The sequence below is a fragment of the Amyelois transitella genome, chromosome 27 (assembly GCF_032362555.1).
Source record: "Amyelois transitella isolate CPQ chromosome 27, ilAmyTran1.1, whole genome shotgun sequence".
NCBI lineage: Eukaryota > Metazoa > Arthropoda > Insecta > Lepidoptera > Pyralidae > Amyelois > Amyelois transitella.
Genome location: NC_083530.1, coordinates 1588085 through 1612951, shown reverse-complemented (window position 1 = coordinate 1612951; position 24867 = coordinate 1588085). Strand labels below are relative to the sequence as shown.

Genomic DNA, 24867 nt, shown 5'->3' with positions numbered 1-24867 from the left:
TTAAAACTCTACTGATACTGACTCACAGACCAAGTATAGCCCACCGTTCGGCAACGTAGATTCGCTCGATGATGAAAATTTATTATTGAGTAAACATAGTTTACCTATACCATTTTATAAATGTTCTTGTTTTCTTATTTTATTTATCAGTCAGGTACACATATACCCTTTTCGGATCAGACAGTTTTTGTAACATATTATAAGATCTTCGCGTATCAAAGATGGCTGCTCCTTTCAAATAATCTTTGCCTCGTAGTTTGTGCAAGGTTATTAATTCCTTATTAATTACCCGGTTGCCGAAGCAAAGCACGCGCGACGCCTTTTTTATCCCGCGAAAAACTATATCTGTCTCGCTTCACCTCGTAACAAGCGAAACAGCGTTGCCCGTGCCGTGTTACGGGAACGAACATTTTGCTGGTGTACTGCAAACACATTTAACGGACAAAGAATATTGGATATTTTCGGTTTGTTTTTTTTTTGTAGATAGACAAAATAAACTAATTCGGGCGATATTGGACATAGCTTAAATTTGTATAAAAAGTGTAATTTTAATAGATTAAAAGATTCATATTGAGCAACTTTTCTATCGCGTAGCACAAAAAATGTGATGTCAAATGATATCTTAATTTCGCTTGTTTGCCGTTTGTTTACAGTGAAATAGTTTTATTTCTTAATTCCAACGTGTATTGGAAGAGTATATTGTATGTTGAAACTATATCCATCAAATTTAACTAATATATCGTAAAAATGCCTTATAGCTACCAAAAATTAAATATTGTAACATAATCGATAAATACCACTGCTCGGGAATTTATCATTTCTTTATTTAAAACACTCCGATTCGTGAAGGTTTTGTTGGGAAGCCTGTCTGTTTTCACGCCAGAGAATAAGTTTAAAAAATTAATTATTTAAAAGTACTATTTTATACGGTAGATAATATGGCAACACTTATGTAGACTTTGTTTGATTTTACTAAAAAGGTGGTAATTTAATGAAAAAAAAATATATTTACTTGGGTACTCATGCCTTTTCTAGATCGGGCAGGATTTTTATCACATATTGTTCCTCGGAGTATAACTTGACCCAAAATGGCTATGATGTGCGAAGTGCTATAGTCAGCTTATGCCGAGTACTGTTCTTCGTTTCAAATATGGTGTGAATAGCTTACAAATAAACTGATTAGCAACCACAGAATACAAAGAATTTAATATCTGTATTCTGTGAATTCTCACTATTGTAAAGTTACGAAGGAAAACTTACCATGTTATATATCTCTTCTAAACAACTCCGTCTCTTTCTAATTAGTTAGTGTAATATAAAAAAGACAATATCAAAAACATTCTATCTCTTTCTAATTCGTCTTCTGTCAACGTCATTCTAATAACTTTAAGCCAAAGATTTTGTGAACAGGCGTCTTATTTCCTTTGGTTATTTCATTTGATCTTTTTGGTACACATTCCTCCCACTTCTACTCTTCCACTGTCTGTCCCTCTCATCTTTGCGTGTTCACTGTTACACCCTCTCTTATAATTGGAAACACGAATTCTTTCCCACTCTCATTAGTATTTCTTCGTAATAAAATGACAATATCACTTCAAATAAACATGCCAAAAACTTTTTTTTCTCATCCTGTAAATTTAGAATTCCAATTGCTGACCAGAAACATATGTATTTTTTTAAATCATTTAATATTTAATATGCAGATCCGCTACTCACACCTTTTCGATTTATCTTTTATGCGATATGTGGTTACTATAGTACAATACTATTTCAACTTGCGTGCACTACCTTAGACTTCATCTTGCTCTCCACCAGGCAGATTGAGGTAAAGCGCACTCAAATCTGTTATTAAAAATTAAAATAAATTACTATAATGCCTGTTTCTTAAGGGGATAGCTAGAGATGGGATTTCTACTTGCTATGATTCTTACAGATTTCTCGCTTACTCTATTTATAAGTACATTTTCGACGATTGAGAGATACATAAATACATACTTCTGATATACTTCTTTCTTAATTTATTAAAAATACCTTTTGTTTGTTATGTTGCTTCATAGTTTAGAAAAGAGTTTGCCAATCAATAAGTATTCCCTGAAAAAAAATGCAATTATTTAAATATTTTGTAAATTTATGATATATGACTTGTATTGTCAAGTGACTGTAACACGTGGAAAATAAGATAATTTCACATGTGAAAAACAATATATTATTATCTTTCACTTACATGAATTTGGAAGTATAAAAATTACGTGAGTGTTAATTTTTTTTTTTGATGAGAAACGGGAAGCTTAATTTGAAATTTGGAACATGTGGTTTTCCTAATAGGCGATACGTACCTACATACTTTCATAATTGAAGTTTTTTATTCGATTAAAAATAAAATGGATAATTTAAAAAAGCGTAACACCTAGAGTTTGCGAGTGATTTTATTAGTAAACATGAAAGGTAAAAAAAAATATAGTTTGCTTTAATCGCAGCCCCTGAGCTCAATAATCAATGTATATTAAACCCGTTTGTATATTGCTAAGTAAAAAATGACCCAAGGTTGCACCTATTGGATTATACAGTAACTGGGAAAGCAATGTCTTAGATAAGATACTGCTTTCTCCGTCTATCTCTTTGGTTAATCTCAAGGAAAGAGTGAGAGGGATAAATCCTTTAAAACTTTCTTTAAAAACCCTCTTATTCAAAAGATATCAATTTATGTTTCAATTGGACAACTTCGCCTTTGTATTTGGTACTATGCCCGGCATGTAAGTTAAACCAAAATTCTACTTTAAGGAAGATTTTTTTATGTCAAAAATTGATCTTCTTCAATTAAATTTAAAAGCTAACTTCTGTCGGTGGAGTTAAGTGCTCCATTCCTCGTGCCTCCATTAATCTCTTAAAATTGGTACTGCGTCAAATTTTAGGGTCAACTTATATGCCGTGCATACCTTTAAAATGGGTACATCCTCGTGGCATTTTCGATACAATTGTAATTTAATAATTGTGTTAATAAATACCTTCACATAGTTTTCGGGAAAGACTATTATCTATTGTATATAAAAAAGCTAAATGTTGATATTTAGTGTGGCATGGTTCATCAATTTTGTATTTAACAAATTAAAAAGTATATGTAAATTATTGTTAAGGGTTAGTGAGGTGCCAGTATAAAAAAAACATAGTATTGCTTTTGTTATTGAGATTGGACGAATACAACGTAAAATTGGGAGCTTTATCACTCCAAAAATTATATCATTAAAAAGAAAGTCTTATTGAGAACATCCTATTTTAAAGCCTGTTACAAAAAAAAGATTTTTTAATTTACTTTGAATATATCCCAATTTGAATTTTTATATATCCGCAAGGATTAATAACAATGCAGTTTCATTAGAAACGATTTACTTACATGCAGTAATCTCATATGCGAGCGAGACGCCATCATTTTTATTTGTTTCTGCATTGAATTTTTAATAGTTTTGGCACCATGCGTGCGAGCGAGACCGCGACATTTTTTGTTCGTTTCCAAAAAAATGAAATTTCCATAGTTTCTCCCAGAAGCTTCACGTCACTACGTGGTATGTCAAAGTGCACTTAATGGATTGTACCAAAAGATATATATTATATATATATAATTTTATAATAAAAGTGTTAGAAGTTTATTGTAAATCGGCGTAAAGTTTTGTAATGTTGCAAGGATGCCGGCCGAGATATTGGATTGTAATAAATATACCATTTTAACATTAAAAAGTTGTTTTTTTTCGTTAATCAGTAAGTACACATTTTATTGCCTATGAAGTCAAATAGTGACAGGTTGTTAGCCTATCGCTTAAAAGAAGAATCCCAAGTTTGTAAGCCTATCCCTTACTTTTACATTCATTAATTTAATTAAATTATATGAAATTAATGAATGTAAAAGTAAGTTATTTAATTAAATTAAACTCTTTATTTATTTAATATTGGGCGTTAAGAGTACTCTTACGTTCTTATTTCCATGCACACATATAACAGGGAAGACACATAATTATGATAACTTAGGATGTTAAGTTTTTATGATATCCATGGAAAAGAGTGAGATTCGTTGCTAAACACAGTATTGATGAAAAGCTGATTACAGAGACAGTTAAATCTAGTCACCACGGATATATAAAGTATTGAAATTTTCTACGTGTATATCAGTGGAATAAAATGATGCGACATATAATGGAAGTGGAATATGAAGTGATGAAGTTCTAATACTACCTACCTAAGCAAGAAAATCCGTAGAAGCGAGGTTGGTAATTGAACACCAGATGTCGCTTAAATAAACTTCCATATCCATTGCATTTCAGAAATATTTAATCTTCTCGACAATAGATGGCGCTTTTTAAACATTACAATTAGTCATGTAGGTGGTTTAAAAAAAAACTACCACTTTTAAATAATATTTTGGCATGGCAACATCGAATGGCAGTGTGGCAGATGTCAGTGGCAATGGGAGATGTCGAGTTTTTTGTGATATAAAAAAAATACAGCCAATTTGTCGACGTTCTGTGGTAATAATTATGTGAATAATGAGATGAAAGTGTAAATAAATATTAGGATAGTGTTAATTAGTGATTATGGCGCATAGTGGAGGTGTTCTTAGCTCGGATATATCAAGGAGAAATCCCCAAGATGAGTACGAACTTGTCCAAAGAATTGGATCTGGGACCTATGGCGATGTCTACAAGGTATGGGTCATTTCTACACTTTAATCCTCATCTTCCACTTTAATTATACCGTTACACGATGATTCATACCGCACAAGGTTAAAACACGTAAAGATTCGAAGCTAATTTCTCCACAATCAATTTGGAGAAAATGTGCATATTTCCTTTTTGTTTCTTTGTTTTCTATTCCAGCATTGAAATTAGTGCATTAAGATATACTCCTGATACTAATTCATTTAATTGACACGAAAATGAAAAGGTTTCGTCGAAAAACTTGATAGATCACGCCCAAATAATTTTAATAACACATGTAGTGCTTCTATGCTCCATCTGAAACTATGTTTGTTCTGTATAAACATATTGAATAATTCCTGCTCCCAGGAATGTAAAAACAATAACAAAACTCAAATGTTATGAAAGCAAGACCAATTAATACTTACATGAAGAAAGAAACAGTTTTATTTTCGCCATAAAAACAATATACATAACAAAACAATTAACTTTAGAAGAACAACTTGAGCCTTATATAAGGAAGTCCAATCCAATTCACAAATGTATTAAATTAGATATTATCACATAATACACACATATAATCATGTATTTATCCCTTACGGGGTAAAATTAACCAGTAGTCTAACAAAGACTGAAATGCCACATTCAGCTGTATGGCCTAATGATGGAATTAAAATTCAAATAGTGTCATGTTACTAGCCCTTGCCTTAAAGAAGAACATAGGTTAATCATTTTTATTATCTCATTGTTATCTTACTTCTTTTTTTTAAAAAAACGAGGCATATTTTTATGTTTCTTTGTATGGTATCTAACTGGGTTCTCCTGGTTGTGTCTTCACCTCTGGGGAGTGAGGGTCTGCCTGTGACCACACCCCTGGATTCCTCATCCTTTGCAAGGGAGACCTATTGAGTTTTAGATGCACTGCACACTGTTGCCAAATCCGCTGAACTTACATGAAGAGAGTTATGAATGTGGATGAAGCGAAAGAAGTATGCAGGGATTGCGACAAGAAGAAAGATGTAGTCTCTGTCTCATGATGTTTTCTCTACTTTATAAACATTGGTTAACAAACAAAATAATGTCCACTAGAGGTTGCCCGCGACTTCGTCTGCGTGGAATCATTTCTGCGGGGACTCCGGAATAAAAAGTAGCCTATATGTTATTTTGGGTCTTCAGCTCCCTACATACCAAATTTCTTCATAATCAGTTCAGTAGTTTTTGCATGAAAGAGTAACAAACATCCATACTGACGTCCTGACATACTCACAAACCTTCGCATTTATAATATTAGTAGGATTTACTCATTAATTTGGGTACCGAGTAGGATTTGAATTTGTCCATCACACTTGTTTATTCACCACCTTAATTATATGCTACTGACAGTCTTATCTTATCTCCTTGTTAGCTCTTTGCTATGCTGTTTTCATATGTGTGCGATGAACATAATTTGTATGTATTGGAAAGTAAGAACATACATACATGCAGACGAAGACATTAACTTATTTGGATAGTATAATTAAAAATGATGTTTATCTTTCTACATTAATAAGCAATTATTGATTTGTCACTTATTAACTTATAAACCACATTTTAAATCTGGTCATACAAGCCCATTATGTTGATTGTAATATTATCTAGTAATTTATTGTATTATTTTATTATTTTCGTCTTTTGTTTTAGATGTAATTATTTCTTTCTAATGATACTCGTAGCAGCACTGCACCATTTAAAGATGTGAAATGGCTCTTAAAGAACTGTCTTTAAGAGCCATTTTACATTTTAAAATGGTGCAGTTGTCTGCTTGTCTAGAGGGTTTATATTTTGCGAATAGATTTGTAGTCCGCACTAAGAAAGGATTCCCGAAAATTTCTGGAAACAAATTAAGGGAATGTCTTGCTAAAGCTGACACAGAGCCGCTAGTATATCAGTATATACTCTACTATATTCGCAAAATATAAACCTTCAAGACTCAGTGATTTGGAATGTATGTTGTCAGTCAATTAGTCAGTCAGTGTCCTTTCTGCTCCCGTACCATGGGCAGCGCGATGTCGTTTTTATCGCGCGAAAAATTATCGCTGTTTCGCTTTATATTATTACTAGCTGTGCTCGCGACTTCGTCCACGTGGAATAGTTATTTTGGGAATCATTGAAGCCCTCATGGATGAATAATTTACCCCGTTTTTTTTCACATTTTCTATTATTTCTTCGCTACTAATAGTTGCAGCGTGATGTTATATAGCCTAAAGCTTTCCTCGATAAATTGTTTATTCAACACAAAAATAATTTTTCAATGCGAACCAGTAGTTCCTGAGATTAGCGCGTTCAAACAAACAAACTCTTCAGTTTTATAATATAAGTATAGATGTAGTACTGAACATTGGTAATGTATCACAGTTTGGCAGTTATTTTGTCTAAACAAAGTAAACATACACCTAAAGTGCACTGAAAGTAATTCTATGTTAATTACTATGAATGAAGGTGAATAATTATGCATATTTAAAGTAAAGTGGGTTAGGTCATTGCGCAAGAACATTGAGTAGCCGAATTAGGTAAGACTTTACAATAGGTATACATACATACATATAGTCACGTCTATATCCCTCATGGGGTAGACAGAGCCAACAGTCATGAAGAGACTGATTGGCCACGTTCAGCTTTTTGGCTTGATTATAGAATTGAGATTCCAATAGTGACAGGTTGCTAGCCCATCACCTAAAAGAAGAATCCCAAGTTTATAAGCCTATCCCTTTGTCGCCTTTCACGACATCCATGGGAAAGAGAAGGAGTGGTCCTATTCTTAGTGTGTATATAGGGAGGCAATGATTATATGAATGAATTAATGAATAAATGTGCTCATTTCCTCAGTCACCATTCCAATATGAACGAGTAATATATGTATATGTAATTACCTGTAGATCTATTATGCGTCTAAACAATGATAATCCCCAGTAGATAATGACTAAGTAGGTACTAACTTTAGACTGACTCATGCATGAATACGACCTTGTGTTTTAGTATAGGAGATAGCAAAGAATATTTTGCTAGTCCGGTGGTTTTAGGCCTAAGGTAACAACTTTTGTAAAAAGAGAACAGCTTCGAATCGATATCCTCCTTCTTATAAGTCGGTCAATTTTTTTTTAAATCTTCAAATCTTCTCCTAAGTATGTCAAACATTTTCCTAAAAACCGCATCTATATCTGGGACTAACATACCTACGAGTACTTACAAACGGGGTTACAGAAATTGAGAACCTTTTTTTTTAAAGGTGGTTATAAAGTATTCATAGGCCACGTTCAGCTGTTTGGCTTAATGATAGGATTGAGATTCAAATAGTGACGGGTCGCTAGCCCATCGCCTAAAAGAGGAATCCCAAGTTTATAAGCCTATCCCTTAGTCGCCTTTTACGACATCCATGGGAACGAGATGGTGTGGTTCTATTCTTTTTTTTATTGGTGCCGGGAACCACACTCTTTTCAAGACTGTTGGCTCTGTCTACCCCGTAAGGGATAAAGACGTGATCATATGTATGTATGTATGTTATAAAGTATTCAACTTCACACACAGAATTCACTCTTGGATCGTGGTTATGGGCTGACCCCGGGACAGGATAAATGCCAATGGGATTTTTGTTTTCCATTTACGATCCATACATTTATGATTTTGTCTACCCCGCAAGGGATAAAGATGTTATTATTTATTATATTAATATATGTATGTGTTGGACAGAAATAATAATGCTCTGCTACAAACCAAATACATTCCTATGAAGAAAATGCTGCAGTGCAGTTTGTTACCGCTTCTTCTGCACTAACGCTTTGGAAGCGGCAGTTAACTTAGTTTTAAGTAATTTATATGACGTCAACAAATGTTGTCAAAAGCATAAGATATGACAATTATTAAGTGCTATGAAGTATCTTATAATAATTAATAAAAAAATTGAATTTGAATTCACTATCACATCTTTATCTCTTACTGAGTAGACAGAGCCAACAGTCTCGAAAAGACTCGAATCGGCTTAATAATGGAATTGAGATTCATATAAACTACACGTTTGTTATAACATCCCAGCTGCGTATACATACATACATACATTAACATGTGGTTATCAAGTGATTGTTCAAATTGTTTTCTTTTTACGCACAGACAGACAGACAATATGTTCCCACATGAAGTTTTATGTTTATGAATTTTTTTTTCTTTTATAATGAATGCCGTGTGGTTCCCGGCACCTATACAAAAAATAATAGGACCACTCCATCTCTTTCCCACGGATGTCGTAAAAGGCGACTAAGGGATAGGCTTACAAACTTGGGATTCTTTTTTAGGCGATGGGTTAGCAACCTGTCACTATTTGAATCTCAATTCTATCATTAAGCCAAATAGCTGAACGAGGCCATTCAGTCTTTTCAAGACTGTTGGCTCTTTCTATCCCGCAAGGGATATAGACGTGACCATATGTACGTATGTATGTAATGAATTCGGTTTATAATAATTGTGGAATGTTATTTTTAAGAGTCAATTATAAGAGGAATCCATGGGATACAAAAGAAAATATTAAACTTACATTTTTAATTCTATTCTATTCTACAATGTATTTGTGCCGTGTGGTTCCGGGAACTTTAATAGAATAGGACTACTCCATATCTTGCCCATGGATTTCGTATCTTTCCAATGGATTTCGTACAAGGCGACTTAGGGAATGGCTAATAAACTTGGGATTCTTCTTGTAGACGATGAGCTAGCAACCTGTCAATATTTGAGTCTTAATTCTATCAGTGCACCATACAGTTGAACGTAGCCCTTTAAGTCTTTTCAAGACGATCGGCTCTGTCTACCCCGCAAGGGAAATAAATAAATAAAATATTTACTTTTACATTTTTGTCTGTATTTGTTTTATGCAGCTAAGTTTTGTTCCTTTTTTTTTACTTGTTCTGCTACTATACTATATTTATACGGTACTTCTTTTGCTGCGCAGTCGGTTAAACTATAATGCATTTACGGGCCAAAAATAGCCTTACGAGACGGGGGGTGAACAAGTGGACACAAATTAGGTCAATGGTCGACGATAGCGGACGAGATGGAGCTTGTTCGAGCTTTGTTTAAGCTTAATAGCTTGAGCATAGGCTCTGCTGATATCCTACTAATATTATAAATGCGAAAGTTTGTGAGTATGTCAGGATGTCATTATGGATGTTGTGTAGGTAGCTGAAGACTCAGAATAACATTTACGCTACGCTTTTTATCCCGCAGTTCCCGCGGGATTGATTCCACGCGGACGAGGTCGCGGGCGGCCTCTAGTTTAATGTAAATGTACTCCCATTTACACAGGCGACTAAGGGATAGGCTTGCGTTCGTGGGATTCTCCTTTTAGGCGATGGGCTAGCGACCTGTCACTATTTGAATCTCAATTATATAATTTTGCTATAGAGCTGAACGTGGCCATTCAGTCTTTTCAAGACTGTTGGCTCTGCTTACCCCGCAAGGGATATAGGCGTTATTATATGTTATGTGAGAGATGACTTTCATGATATTTTAGAAGCTAGAAGCCATGGTCAAAGTTGATCGTTTTCTGAGCAATCGGCTAATAACCTGACTCGAGTCCTTTGTCCCGCCAATTTACAGACAGACAGACAGACAAACGGAAACCGCACTCCTTAATTTATAGGGTCGCCGACTTTAACATTTGCACGGTAATTTTGTACTTGACACGGGAGTGAGTAAGTCAGGTAATGCCTCGCCTCTTGATCGTATGTTTTGTTATGTGACTCTTCTTCTTTGTCTTTGTTACCTCTTCTCACTTTCTACGTGGGGTCGGCGCAGTATTATGAGGTTAGCGTGTTCAAACAAACAAACTCTTCAGCTTTATAATATTAGTAGGTATAGTACATATAGTCATAGTCACGTCTATATCCCTTACAGGGTAGACAGAGCCAATAGTCCCGAAAAGACTGAGTGGCCACATTCAGCTGCTCGGCTTAATGATGGAATGGAGATCCAAATAGTGACAGGTTGCTAGCCCATCGCCTAAAAAAAGAATCACAAGTATGTAAGCCTATCCCTTAGTCGCCTTTTACGACATCCATGGGAAAGAAATAGAGTGATCCTATTCTTTTTTGTGTGGTTCCCGGCACCAACACAAAAAATAATATTAGTAAAGATATTAAAAAAAAATTGAAACAATCTACAAGTTTCGCTTCTACAAGGTGTAACGGAAAGGGGGTTATCATAAAAAGTGGGTGGATACTATACCTTAAATAGATTCTTCCTACTGCTACTGCTGGTCCTTATCACCATGTTCATAAATGCATGTCAATAAAATTTCGCAATAAAATGTATTTATTTAAATGTAAACAAACGTGGCAAATCACTATCGGGTCAACATCCCCAATTCAAAACAACACACACACTAAGACACTATCGATGTACACTAAAACACTTAACTCCTCACTCGTCATTTTCTCCTGGTACCGTCGGCGACCTAAGTCGTAGGTAGCCGCTTTGTCGGCGCCGTCAAAGAGATCGCGGCAAGGCGGCGAACGTTTGACGAAGATTCTAAAACAAACAAATAAGACTCGTTTACTTTTTCTTTCTTTTCTTTCTTTTCTATATTATGGCTTCCACCGGACTTTCGGTGATTCTGCCAATGTCATGGTTTGAAGAGACACGAAGTTACAAAAATGGACGGTATACAATCTGAAAGGAGAAGGTTAACAAATGTACAAACACAAAAAGACAAACACAACAAGTAGGTATTGTTAGTAAAAGAGAAGACAAGTTAATGATTATAATGTGTAGTGAGTGTGTAAGGTATAAAAGTTGTGCAAAACAAGGGATATACTTAATAGGGAGATTTCGGAAGTTAAAAAAAATAAATAAATTTGTAATGGGAACTATAGTTTTAGGTTATTTTTAGTTATGAACTTTGCAATTATATAACAGAACCGAGTGTGGACAAGAGAAAGAAATGAATTAGTGTCTAAATTTAGATGGGGAATGTTAGACGGAATTATGTTACGAAGATGGACCACAAGTTTGGGGCAGTTGAAAATTATGTGATTAAGACTACCTTCATCCAGGCCACATTCACAGATAGAAGTATCTCTAATTCGGAGTTTATGGAGGAAGACAGGGATACATACATGACCAAGTCGCATTCGGATAATAACCGACGTTACCCACTTCTCCAAGTTTCGATGCCGGAAGAACCAAGGGACTTTGGGTAAGTTTGGTTGGATATTTCCATACCAGACACCTTTTTGCTGACGAGAATGTTGCCATTGTCTATTCCAATTAGTCATTAATTGTGGTTTAGCCAGAAGTCTAAGGTCTCGAGAGTAATGAAATTTGTGGCAGTCAGAACCTGAAGTAGAAGCTTGTTTAGCCCACATATCTACTGTTTCATTACCCTTGATTCCTGAATGGCTTGGAATCCAAGCAATAACTACATTAATACTGGAAGACTGACATTTATATAAGGTTTCTCTTATTTTCAGGGTAATTGGAAAGTTATCCTTTGCATGGAAGGGTCGTTTCAAAATATCTTGGAGGCAGCTCAAAGAGTCTGAGAGGATAAGTGATTTGTCCAAATTGTGAGATAAAACAAATTGAACAGCTTCAAAGAGAGCAATGGATTCTCCAGTAAATATAGAGGATTGTGAAAGATATTTAAAACTTAGTAAAAGATTGAATTTAGGTATCCAAACTGCTGCACCAACATTAGAGTCCTGAGATAATTTGGAAGCATCTGTAAAAATGAGGGTCCAATCAGACCATTTCTCACAAATGATCCGGTTGAATATCCTATCAGCACCAGGAAGATTCTTGGATAGTCCTATGTTTAGAAGAACATTAGGTTGGAAGATGAGAGGGTGGAAGTCAATATCAAAGATAGGATTTTTGGAGAATTGGGCAACTGGGTGGGGAAGGTTATCTATTTTATCGAAGCTTTTAACCAAAGGGGGGTGATCTTTGTTAACCCAATAAGAAGAGGTATGATAATAGTCTGATAGAGAGTTAAGTATTTCTAATAAGGGATGAGAAAATAATTGGATTGTTTTGTAAAGAAATCTATCAGCTAAAAATTGTCTCCTTAATACAAGAGGAGGATCCAAACATTCAACCTGAAGGGCATTTGTTGGAGAAGATTTCATAGCACCGGTTATAATTCTGAGACATTTATGTTGAATTTTGTCTAATTTCGCCAAAGCTAATTTGTTGCATGGTTCTAATAAGAAGGCACCGTAGTCAAAATGGCTACGTACAAGGGCATTATAAATTAATTTTTGACTATAGGGGTGGGAGCCCCAGCGGACCCCAGAGAGAGACCTCATGACATTAACTCCCTTTTCAGCTTTTTGGACAACATGGTTTAAGTGAGTAACACCTGTTAGTTTGGAGTCTAAGGTAATTCCTAAAAATTTACAACTGTCTTTTTGAGGGATAGTTTCATTATTAATCGAAATAGTTAATAGGGGCAAAGATCTCTTCCGAGTAAAGACGACACAGTTTGATTTAAGCGGGGAGATAGATAATCCATGGTCTTCTAACCAGGTGTTGAGGTAAAAAAGAGCTGAATTTAAACGACGGCTAATGTCATCAAAGGAGTCCGAAGAAGCGAAAAGAACTATATCATCAGCATATTGAAGAATATTGCAAAAGCAATTGACAGACTGATCTAGGTCAGAAGTATATAAATTATACAATATGGGACTAAGTACAGAGCCCTGTGGAAGACCCTTCCAAACAGAGCGAGGGGGAAGAAGAGAACCCTGCAAACGGACAATTATGTGACGATCCATGAGCATATTACACATGATATTAATCAGCCTCACTGGAATACTCAGCTTATGCAATTTTTGCCTGAGAATAGGAAGTTGAACGTTATCATATGCTGAAGTTATGTCAAGAAAAACGCCTACCACATGTTCGTTTTTAGAGAATGCCACTCTTATATGGGAGACCAGGATGCTCAGGCTGTCCAGAGTTCCCATACCTCTTCTAAAGCCAAATTGAGTATTTGGAAGTATGCCCTTTGATTCAATAAACCATTCTAATCGATTTTTGATGAGGTGTTCCATAATTTTATGTATTACCGATGAGAGGGCAATGGGTCTATAGCTGAGGGGGTCTAGAGGGTTCCTCCCTGGTTTAAGAATGGGAATAATAATTTGGTTCTTCCATGATTCTGGGACAGACCCAGACAGGAAGATATGATTTAAAATGGACAGGAGGTATAATTTGGAAGGAAGAGGAGCGTTGGTAATGAAAGAAAAGGGAATGCCGTCAATACCAGGGGAGGAATCCTTGAGACCGTCCAGAGCGGATAATAATTCTTGGAGGGAGAAGGGATCATCTAGGATGGTTGGGGAAGGACAGTTATATGAGGAGTATGGAAGTTCGTCCAAAGCAGGAGCGGTTAGAGGGGAAAGTCTATTTATAAAATCATTGAGCCAAGGTGAAGTGTCATTAGAAGAGGAGTCTTGATAAGCTGTGGCTCTTCTAAAAGATTTAATTTTCTTCCAGACACTTGAAAGAGAGGATTTGGGGGAAATGGACTCACAAAAGGACTTCCAGCCAAGGTGTTTTTTTTGAGACAATAGACGCTTAGTCTGTGCCATTGTTTTACGAACAAGTAGATAATTTGTCAAGGTGGGGTCACTATTAAAATCTTTCTCAGCTTTGTTTCTTTTCCTGATAAATTCGGAGCATTCAGAGTCCCACCATGGAGGGGAGGGAATTTTGTTGTGTGAAGCATTTTTAATTGGGATTGATTCATCTGCAGCAGAAATAACAGCAGATATGAACTCTTCATACACCTGTAAAAAGTTTTGGCTAGAGGGAGAGGGAAGGGAGGAAGTAAGAACCTTGAGGCAAGTTGAGAACTTGTCCCAGTCTGCCTTTTCGGTTTTGTATTTAAGAAGAGGAGGAAGGGGCGAAACCTTGGAAATGGATTTAATTAGTGTGGTAAGGACTGGAAAATGATCACTACCATAAGAAGTAGGTAAGACCCGCCAAAGCAATAGAGGAGCAAGTTGGGGGGATGTTAGGGTAAGGTCTGGGATACTGGCATTTTGGGACGGAGGAGACCGGCGGGTGATAGAGCCATCATTTAAAGTGCAAAGGTTTATGTTGTCAAGAAGATCAAGAAAGACAGGAAAAATTGAATCGTCAAAGGGGCAGCCCCAGAGGGTGCTACGTATGTTAAAGTCACCTAATATGATAAGGGGAGTAGGGATAGAAGATAGAATAGACTGTAGTTCCAGGACAATAGAGTGGTGAGGGTGAGGGAGGTAAACAGAAACAAAGGATATTTCTAAGGCTCTCACAGCAACAACATGGAAGGAAGAGCTGTGAGGGGGAATAGGAACTTGAGTGAAGGTGATGGATTGAGAGACTAACAAAGCGCAGCCTGCCCAACCATCATCTCTATCATCTCGAAAACAAGAGTAGTGTGGGATATGGAAGTGAGACGTGCGTTTAAGGCACGTTTCAGCAATGGCAACTATAATGGGATTGTATCTATTGATTAAGAAGACTAAATCAGGTTTCTTTTTGGATACACTCCTAGTATTCCACTGAAGAAGAACTTGGTCCATTATGTTTGGAAAGGATGGGAACGATTATTTGTTGAAGACGAGAAATGGTATTGGGCGGTAACATATCAACATCTCGTGATAAAAATTGGATAAGGGCGTCTGCTAAAATCTCAAATAGGTTATCATTTGGAGATAAAGCAGTGGAAGGGTCCTGGTGTTGGCAAGAACACGCACAACCATTGGGAAGGGAAGATTTTGGAGTTGCGGTAATTTCTCTGAGAGCCTGAATGTCATAAGACTTACCAAGCTCTGGTCTGGTTTTAGGGGAAATTGTAATCGTTTTTTTGTAAGAGGAAGACAGATTGGGGGCTGAAGAGCGGGGAGGGTTTGGTGGGCGTTGTGGAGAGGAGACTGGAGATTGGGAGGAGTAGAATTGGGAGGAAGCAGGGGTATCTGCAGCAGCAACTTGTGAAAAAGAACGTTTTTGAGGAATTTTCATTGCTGCCTCAGAGTAACTAATGTTATCGTTTGCCATGATAACTTTTATTTGTTTCTGCCTAATATGTTCGGGGCAGGATGGGTCAGTAGCAAGATGGGAATTCCCGCAGAATAAACATAATAAAGGAACATCTGAGGAGCATGAATCACCTGAGTGTTGGAATTGGCCACACCTATAGCAGCGTGGTTTGGAGCGGCACTGTTTGCTGATATGACCAAATTTACAGCAGTTCCTACATTGGATTGTGGGGAGGAGGTAGACTGATACAGGGAGAGAGGTATGGAAACAAAAAACTCTTTCCGGGAGGACATGTCCACGGAAAGTAAGGACAACAGTAGTGGTTGGGAACCAGGAAACGGAGGAGTCAGGTTTCTTTGATTTGGAGTTAAGACGTCTGGCCATTACTACCTGACCACAGTTGGGCGGAACAGAAATATTATTAATTAATTCTTCAAGAGTCCAGTCCGTAGGGATATCTCTAACAACTCCCATGCGAGAGATATTGAATCTCGGGACAGACGCAGTATATTTATTATTTGGGATTAAAGGATTTTCTAAAAAAGAATTGGCAGAGTCCCTATCTGTAAATTCGATTGAAATTTTGTTCCTGCCCATGAGTTTAAGTCCCCCAGATTTGATACCACTGACAGAATTTTGATGCAGAAATTGAGCAAATTTAAGCAGCTTAATAGATAGACCCGCAGAAGGATCAGGTTCCATCCTCGTAACATATACGATAAACGGAGCATCGTCTTCGTCGGTATATTTAATGATAGAGTCCGGTTCAAAACCCGGACGATGAAAAACAGATTGGATTGAGTCCGATGGGGGAGAAGTTTTTTTTGGTTCCGATTCTATTGCAGATTCGGCAGGTCGCTTAGAAGGGCGAGGCGTAGAGGATTTCTTCCTGGAAGAAGAACTCGTACCTCCCCAGTCTGGGGGGCCTTCTTCGTCACCCAACTCCATCACGGAGTGATGGAGTAGGTGCGAATTACAACTAAATAACTTACTTACCTTATTGTGTTCTGTATCCACAACCGAGTAAAGGATGAAATGGGAAGAGAACAAATAAGGAAAACAATAAATATCGCGATTTGACGAAAATACGTGTGTCAACCAACGAGATGACTGGCAGAATCCGACTCGTTTACTTAATCAATAAGAATCATTTTGCTTTGACAGAGGTACGTCGTTTAAGACATTCAATCGATTTGAAAATATTCGCATGAAATGCAAAAGAAATAATAATTACCTACATACATAAAACCACGACTTTTTCCCGGAGGGATAGACAGAGACTACATCTTTCCACGATCTCTGCATACTTCCTTCGCTTCATCCACATTCATAACTCTTCATGCAAGCTAATAAATAATTACCTACATTACAAAATAAATTGGTAACTAAGTCAAAGAAAGATTGAAAACCTACATACCTTTCAAAGAAAGGGTTCAAAACGTCGACCTCCTTGGATGCACAAGTCAGCTCTCCGGTAAATGGAAACCCAGACATTGCGAAGCATTCCTGGCGTTACAGTATCGCATGCGGTTTGATGCGGGCAACCATTTCTTCGCTCGAAGGGGAATCCGACGCATACACTTTATTTTTAATGTATCCCCAGAAAAAAAGTCAAGTGGTGTGAGTTCTGGAGACCGCGGAGGCAATGCGATACGTCCTCCTCGTCCAATCCATTCCGGGAACCGGGCATTGAGGTGGCTGCGCTCATCACGAGCGAAGTGAGCTGGAGCGCCACCATGTTGGAATATTAGGTTGTTTTCCATCACGATATCCACGTAACTTCTCACTGGCATTACTGTTCCTCATTTAAGTAATTTTCTAGGAAATTTAGGCTGTTAGGCAAAAAATATGGTTCAACGACAACATCTCCGACTATTCCAGCATCCAGCCAACACATTTATCCGCCACTGGTACTGGAAAGATGACTCCGTAAAAACATGTGGATTGGTAGCTAGGTATGCGACCAATAATGTTCATTGTAGTCGTAATAATATTCTGAATTACTCAAAGAAATCACGAAAGAGAACACGTGTACGAAAAAGTCAAAACACAAACACAAACAATGTTGTCATCAGTGCTGCCAGACCAAAAATCCGATTGAGCGCTGTAAGATGTAAAAAAGCGCTCGATTTCTTGGAAATTGTGCTTTAAAAAAGCGCTAGATATCGCGCTAAAAGAACAATTTTTCTTGAATGAAATAAAGCAAACAAACAAAAAAACACTCTATTAGGCTTTAAAATAACTGATGCTGATAGAGCCATAGAGTTTTTTAATATGTCATGATGTAAATTAAAAAAAACACCAGATTATCCGCTAGGTGCCATAATTCTGTAAAGCGCACCAAACACATAAAAAAGCGCTAGATCTAGCGCCCAAAGCGTTAAAATGGCAGCACTGGTTGTCACGCATATGGATAGCGAACGACTGATTGACTTCTCAAATAATTGTACATTTCCGCTTCCCGATTCTGGCATCCTAGTACAGGGGAGACACGGGCAAAGTCGACCACGGTCACGTTAACCGGCTATTTTTGTAAACAAAGGTGAAATAAAATTATTTTAGTACAAATATGTTTTGTCCCTTTGATTCAATATCTTATTAATTTTACCATAATAAACGGGTTAAAAACAGTATTATTTGATTTCAAAATTTTACCATACTTACTACCACTCTTACCAATAGGAAAAAGTGGCATGTACAAAACGTGTTTCCTAGGTTGACTAAATGTTGACAACTTTTTTATGAATGTGGCGATAAAATTAAACAAAGTAAAAGTTTACTAATCACAAACGTAAATAATCAGGTGGGATCATCATTTTACCCTCACTTACCCTAAAGCGGAAGAAAGGATACGTGTACATCACCTGTCTCGCGGCGTAGCGCCATTGGTCGGCGCTTAGTGTACTAGACAGTGAACCCATTGACTGCGCACACACACACTCTCAAATTTGAATATTGACCTTGAATTAGTCGAATTTAAGAACGAGAGACAAGTACTCTATCTAGTCTTGCCTTCTCGTTTTGGTAAATTAGGGGCCCGTTTTCATTTATTTTTAAGTAGATAAATTAAACCTCTTGCGTATCCATGAAATCCTGGTAGCTAAATGATTAATTCCTTTATTTTATTCGGAGATGTTTTTACCCATGATGCAAAAAAGAGCAGTGTTGTTGATGCAGATGACGCAGAGAGACTGCCGTCTGACGTCCGCAAGGATCAGAGACTTAAAAGAAAACATGTTTCCCTTCACGAACATTTCTTTCTTCCCGGACTTTTAACAACCTATGTAAACGTCATTTAAGTACTAGATCATTAGTAATAGTTTTATTAATTTATGACGATATTCGTTAATCGGCTTCTTAAAATATGAAAAAGAATTTCGTTCGTAATAGAAAATTTCTTAAAATATCCGGAACCATTTTAATACATTATTAATCGACCTTGCTCTTTGCTCCTTGCAAAGAAAAGTCACGCCTATTTCAGGGTTCATTTGGAAAATTTTAGTTAAAACCAACAACAATAGTTTGCTCGGATTTTGTGATTCAATAATAGTTTGATTATTTCTCTTTTTAATTATTATTTCTTTAAAAAATATTTCTTTCATATTTAAGTTTTTCATAATGTTACAAACACGTTCTCTGGTAACTACTACATTGATATTATTCAGTACGCTTAGTTCGTTGTTTTACTTTTACTTTATTACTGTAAAAACGCCAGTCCGGTATTTAAGTTGCTACAATTAATCTGCTAAAATAATTGATGAGAAACTGTTAGTCAGTTTTCTTTTTTGCCATGAGATTGAAGAGTCATATGAAACACTGATATTCAAACAGCCTTCAGTGTAAAGTTGTAATTTTAATGAGATAAAGTAAAAAATCAAGTTTCGCAGGTGGGACTCGTCAGCTAAATAGTAAAAAGTAAAGAAAAAAGCAGGAACACTTAGTTAAGAAAAACAAAAAAAAAAAAGATATCCGGAACCCTGGCTCTAAAATACTATTTTAAAGTACCAGGAGTACAGACGGGTGGCGTCGACATTAGGCCAGTGGGCCAATGGGTGTGATCGTTAAGATGCTATTGACCTCACAGCTGTTTACTGCTGTAGTGTTGTGCAAGTTTTAATAAAATAACATAAAATAAAATAAAATCGGCTGTAAAAAATAAAAATTTCAAAATAAAAAATTTACTTTTAGGGTTTTGCGTGGCACCAGGCTGTTTGTTACCGGTAACTCGTTTGGTGTACTCAATATGATAACCCCCTTTCCGTTACACATTGTATAACTGTGACGTGTTGTTAATCGAATTATTGCATTGTGTGCGGAATTCCCATTCCGCAAACTTCATTCGGATGGACGGAATCCCCTTCCGTGTCCGAATTTTGGTAACTGTATTATGAAACGTGACCTGTGTTTAATAATACACATTGACGTTCACTTTAATAGGACATAGAAGCGCATGTCTTGAATAAAATTATATTGAGTGGGGTGTAACGTCTAGGTACATAAATTTTAATGGTATAATTTTTGATTGAAGATCGCGTAACGTTTTTTTGACATAACCATATCGTTTAGCATAAAGAAAGAAAGTAAAATAATTGTTTATGAATATAGTATAACATGTAATGAGTTATGCGAAATGATGATTATGCCAAAACGTTTACACGTAAATTTTATATGAAATGGAAAACAAATGTTTTATTACTTTGTAAAATAATTCTAATCTTAATTTACTTTTTCGTTAAAAAGTAGTGATACTATCAGTGTAATACAGAGTTTATTAGTATTTCCCTAAGTCGCCTTTTACGACTTCCATGGGAGAGAGATGTAGTGGTCCCATTCGATAGATCCGGGAATCACACGGCACTGTTAAGAACTACGCCAAGCCAAGTTCAAATTATTGCAAAAACAATGCCGACCAAATATACGGTTAACCTTTCACAGAATTACAGTATAAAAACAAACACTTCTTCGCCCTGCTGTGTGGTTCCCGGCATCAATATAAAAAAAGAATAGGACCACTCCATCTCGTTCCCATGGATGTCGTAAATGGCGACTAAGAGATAGGCTTATAAACTTGGGATTCTTCTTTAAGGCAATGGGCTAGCAACCTGTCACTATTTGAATCTCAATTCTATCATCGAGCAAAAAGCTGAACGTGGCCTGTCAGTCTTTTCAAGACTGTTGGCTCTGTCTAGCCCGCAAGGGATATAGACGTGACTATATGTATGTATGTACTTCTTCTCCCTCCTGGCGATGTATCCTCACCACTCTGAAGAGGACACCGGGGTATGCATTTGTCCATGGACCCTGGATTGGGTGAGTCAGGTTTTTACACGAACCGACTCCCGTCTGACCTCCGCAACCTTTGCAGGGGAACCTAACCCGTGTTGGATCGATCATGGTTACACATACAGTTGTTACCAATGGTATGAAAACCAAAACTGACTCATCTAATGAGGTTGTCGGCCATTATAAATAACAATTCATTGACCCCTTTATTGCTGGTGTCGAAAGAAGGTACTCGCATTTGATACGCGTAATTTGTACTAATTTTTTCAACTATCGTCTGGTTCCCGGCATTAATAAAATAAAGAATAGGACCAATCCATCTTTTTGCAATGGATGTCGTAAAAGGCGATTAAGGGCTATATGCCCTTAATAAACCTTGGGATTCTTGTAGGCGATAGGCTGGCAATCTGTCACTATTTGAATCTCAATTCTATCATAAGGCCATACAGCTGAACGTGGCCTTTCAGTCTTTTCAAGACTGTTCTCTGTCTGTCTACCCCGCAAAGGATATATGAATGAATAAATGAATTTATTCTTTTCATGACTGTTGGCTCTGTATTCCGCAAGAGATATAGAAGTGACTATATGGATGAATGAATGAATTTATTAGAATAGACAGATAGAATTTATAGATAAGTAATCTAATCTCTTTTATCTCTCTTTATTTCAGGCAAAAAGGCTCAACGGTAACGGTGAGCTTGCCGCCATCAAGGTGATCAAATTGGAGCCTGGTGAAGACTTCGCCATCATCCAGCAGGAGATTCTGATGATGAAGGACTGCAGGCATCCAAACATAGTCGCGTATTACGGCTCTTACCTCAGGAGAGACAAACTATGGATCTCTATGGAGTATTGTGGTGGGGGGAGTTTGCAGGTAACTGTCACTTCTTCCTCGCGACATTGGTCCCGGTTGCATCCTCACCACTCTGGAGAGGAGCCCGGGGTGTGCCTTTGACCATGGATCCTGGATTGGGTGAGTCAGGTTTTTACATGAAGCGACTCCCGTCTGACCTCCGCAACCTTTGCAGGGGAACACGTATTGGATCGATTACGGTTACACGTTTTCTGAATGTGCAGGTTTCCCCACGATGTTTTCCCACACCGTAAGAGCATCCGTTAGTTTTTAAACTAATGTACCTACTTTCGGAAATAGTCATTGGTTCATGGCCGAGATGGGATTCGAACCTGTGCCTTTATGCGCATCACGCACCTTACCGATTCTACCACCATGCTCTAAGGGAACCTAACCCATCTATACTAATATTATAAAGCATAAGAGTTTGTTTGTGTGAACGCGCTAATCTCAGGAACTACTGGTTCGAATTGAAAAATTATTTTTGTGTTGAATAGACCATTTATCGATGAAGGCTTTAGGCTATATAACATCACGCTGTAACTATTAGGAGCGAAGAAATAATGGCAAATGTGAAAAAAAAACGGGAAAAATTATTCATCCTTGAGGGCTTCAATGATGCCCAAAATAACTATTCCACGCGAACGAAGTCGCGGGCACAGCTATATTGGATATAAATTTGTTCCATCGTATGTTCTAGGACATATACCACGTGACGGGCCCGTTGACAGAGGTCCAGATCGCTTATATGTGCCGGGAGACCTTAACTGGACTATCCTATCTTCACAGTATGGGGAAAATGCATCGGTAAGTTGGTTTGAAAACTGTTAATCATCATCGTAATGACGTCAGTCGCGTTTGTATGCTCCTTAGGGAACGGCCCAGAGTCCGACTTCAGTCGTTATCCTATAAAAATATATAATTTAATACCAGCTTTTGCGCGGGGCTTCGCTCCCGTGGAAAAAGGGTAAAGCCTGTGTCACTCCCAAAGATCAATTCTAGGCCTGGGCCAAGTTTCGTGTAAATCAGTCCATGATGAGTTTATTTGATACAAAAATATAAAAATCTATTTATTTTCTCATCTATGCTAATATTATAAAGCTGAAGAGTTTGTTTGTTTGTTTGAACACGCTTATCTCGGGAACTTTTGGTTCGAATTCAAAAAATTTGTGTTGAATAAACCATTTACCGAGGAAGGCTTTAGGCTATATAACATCATGCTGCAACTTTTAAAAGCGAAGAAATAATGAAAATGACAAAAAAAACAAGAACGTTATTCATCCTTGACGGCTTCAAAGATGCCTAAAATAACTATTCCACGCGGACGAAGTCGCGGGCACAGCTAGTCATTAATAGTGTGTGTGTGTTTTTTTTTTCATTTTATTTTCTTAACAGGGACATCAAAGGCGCGAACATACTGCTAACAGAGTGCGGCGATGTGAAACTGGCCGATTTCGGTGTCTCCGCTCAGATAACGGCGACAATAAATAAGAGGAAATCATTCATTGGAACGCCATATTGGATGGCCCCTGAGGTAACGATATAATCTATTAAATTTTTTTTTATTCATATATGTGTGTCATTAAAAACATACATACATACATATGGTCACGTCTATATCCCTTGTGGGCTAGACAGAGCCAACAGTCTTGAAAAGACTGAATGGCCACGTTCAGCTATTTGGCTTAATGATAGAATTGAGATTCAAATAGCGATAGGTTGCTAGCCCATCGCCTAAAAAAGAATCCCAGGTTAGTAAGCCTATCCCTTAGTCGCCTTTTACGACATCCATGGGAAAGAAATGGAGTGGTCCTATTCTTTTTTGTATTGGTGCCGGGAACCACACGGCACTGTCATTAAAAATATGAATGTATATAAAAATAATGATTTCAATATGACGAAATAAGATTGAAAATATACTTTTTCCTTGATTACAGGTGGCAGCGGTAGAGAGGAAAGGTGGTTACAATCAACTCTGTGATATATGGGCGTGTGGGATAACGGCTATTGGTAATTTAATTTATAATTTTCATTTGTACCATTTAAGTCACCCTTGGGTGTGTTTTTATGCCAAGTACTTTCATTTTTTTTAAACGTTTATACACTGATATCAATGAAATTTCGCCACTTTTTTTTTCAAAGTACGAATTGGCCTTCTCTTCTTTTGGCCTTGTCTGCCCCGTAAAGTGATATAAATCTGTTCTAATTTCAGAACTAGCAGAACTCCAACCGCCAATGTTCGAACTGCACCCGATGAGAGTTCTCTTCCTCATGTCCAAGTCGGGATTCAAACCGCCACAGCTGAAAGAGAGGGAGAGGTGGTCGCAGGTGTTCCACTCGTTCTTGAAGCTGGCGCTGACGAAGAACCCGAAGAAGAGACCTACGGCTGATAAACTGTTACAGGTAATTATATCAATGTTTTCCTTAGTTTATGTTAGTTTCAAGTGCCGCGTGCCAAAGATAAGTCTGTCAAGTCTTAACTTTGGCAGAAAAATGAAGCTCAAGAGTCTTAACTTGATAAAATATACCCGTTTACGTCATGCAATTATTTCCAAGAGGGATTCAAAATGTCCCAATTAAAAGAGAGGGAGAGATGATCCTGATATTCCTCTTACTTGAAATTGACCTATATTTTATTACAAATACATACATTGATAGTGCTTTATCGTGCGATTCTATTCCACTCGAGGAATCGAATCCGAGACCTGCAGAGGCGAGAAAACTACCACTGTACCAATCAGACCGACAAAAATTTATATTCTCTTAATTTTTCTTTTGTCCACAGCACCCGTTCTTCTTTCAACAAGATATGAGCAAGAGATTAGCGATAGAACTATTACAAAAATACTCGAATCCACCCAGCCATTGTAACAGCCAAGAGGACGATGATGCTGTGAGTACATACATATAACCACGTCTATATGCTTTGCGGGATTAACAGAGTCAACAGGCTTGAAAAGACTGGAAGGCTAACTTCATCTGTATGGAATTGGG

General features: G+C 37.2%; 1 protein-coding gene across 2 annotated transcripts in view; it reads left to right on the top strand.

The window, feature by feature from the left end:
- Positions 1-4435: 4435 nt before the first annotated feature.
- The window catches only part of LOC106142149 (mitogen-activated protein kinase kinase kinase kinase 5), a 39320-nt gene continuing 18888 nt past the window's right edge, over positions 4436-24867 (top strand). For both annotated transcript variants that reach the window (XM_060951948.1, XM_060951947.1), the window contains exons 1-7: positions 4436-4694; positions 21691-21894; positions 22574-22680; positions 23269-23407; positions 23811-23883; positions 24086-24276; positions 24659-24766. In XM_060951948.1, the coding sequence (XP_060807931.1) occupies positions 4584-4694; positions 21691-21894; positions 22574-22680; positions 23269-23407; positions 23811-23883; positions 24086-24276; positions 24659-24766 (933 nt within the window). In that variant the 5' untranslated portion in view covers positions 4436-4583. The remainder of the gene's footprint in view (positions 4695-21690; positions 21895-22573; positions 22681-23268; positions 23408-23810; positions 23884-24085; positions 24277-24658; positions 24767-24867) is intronic.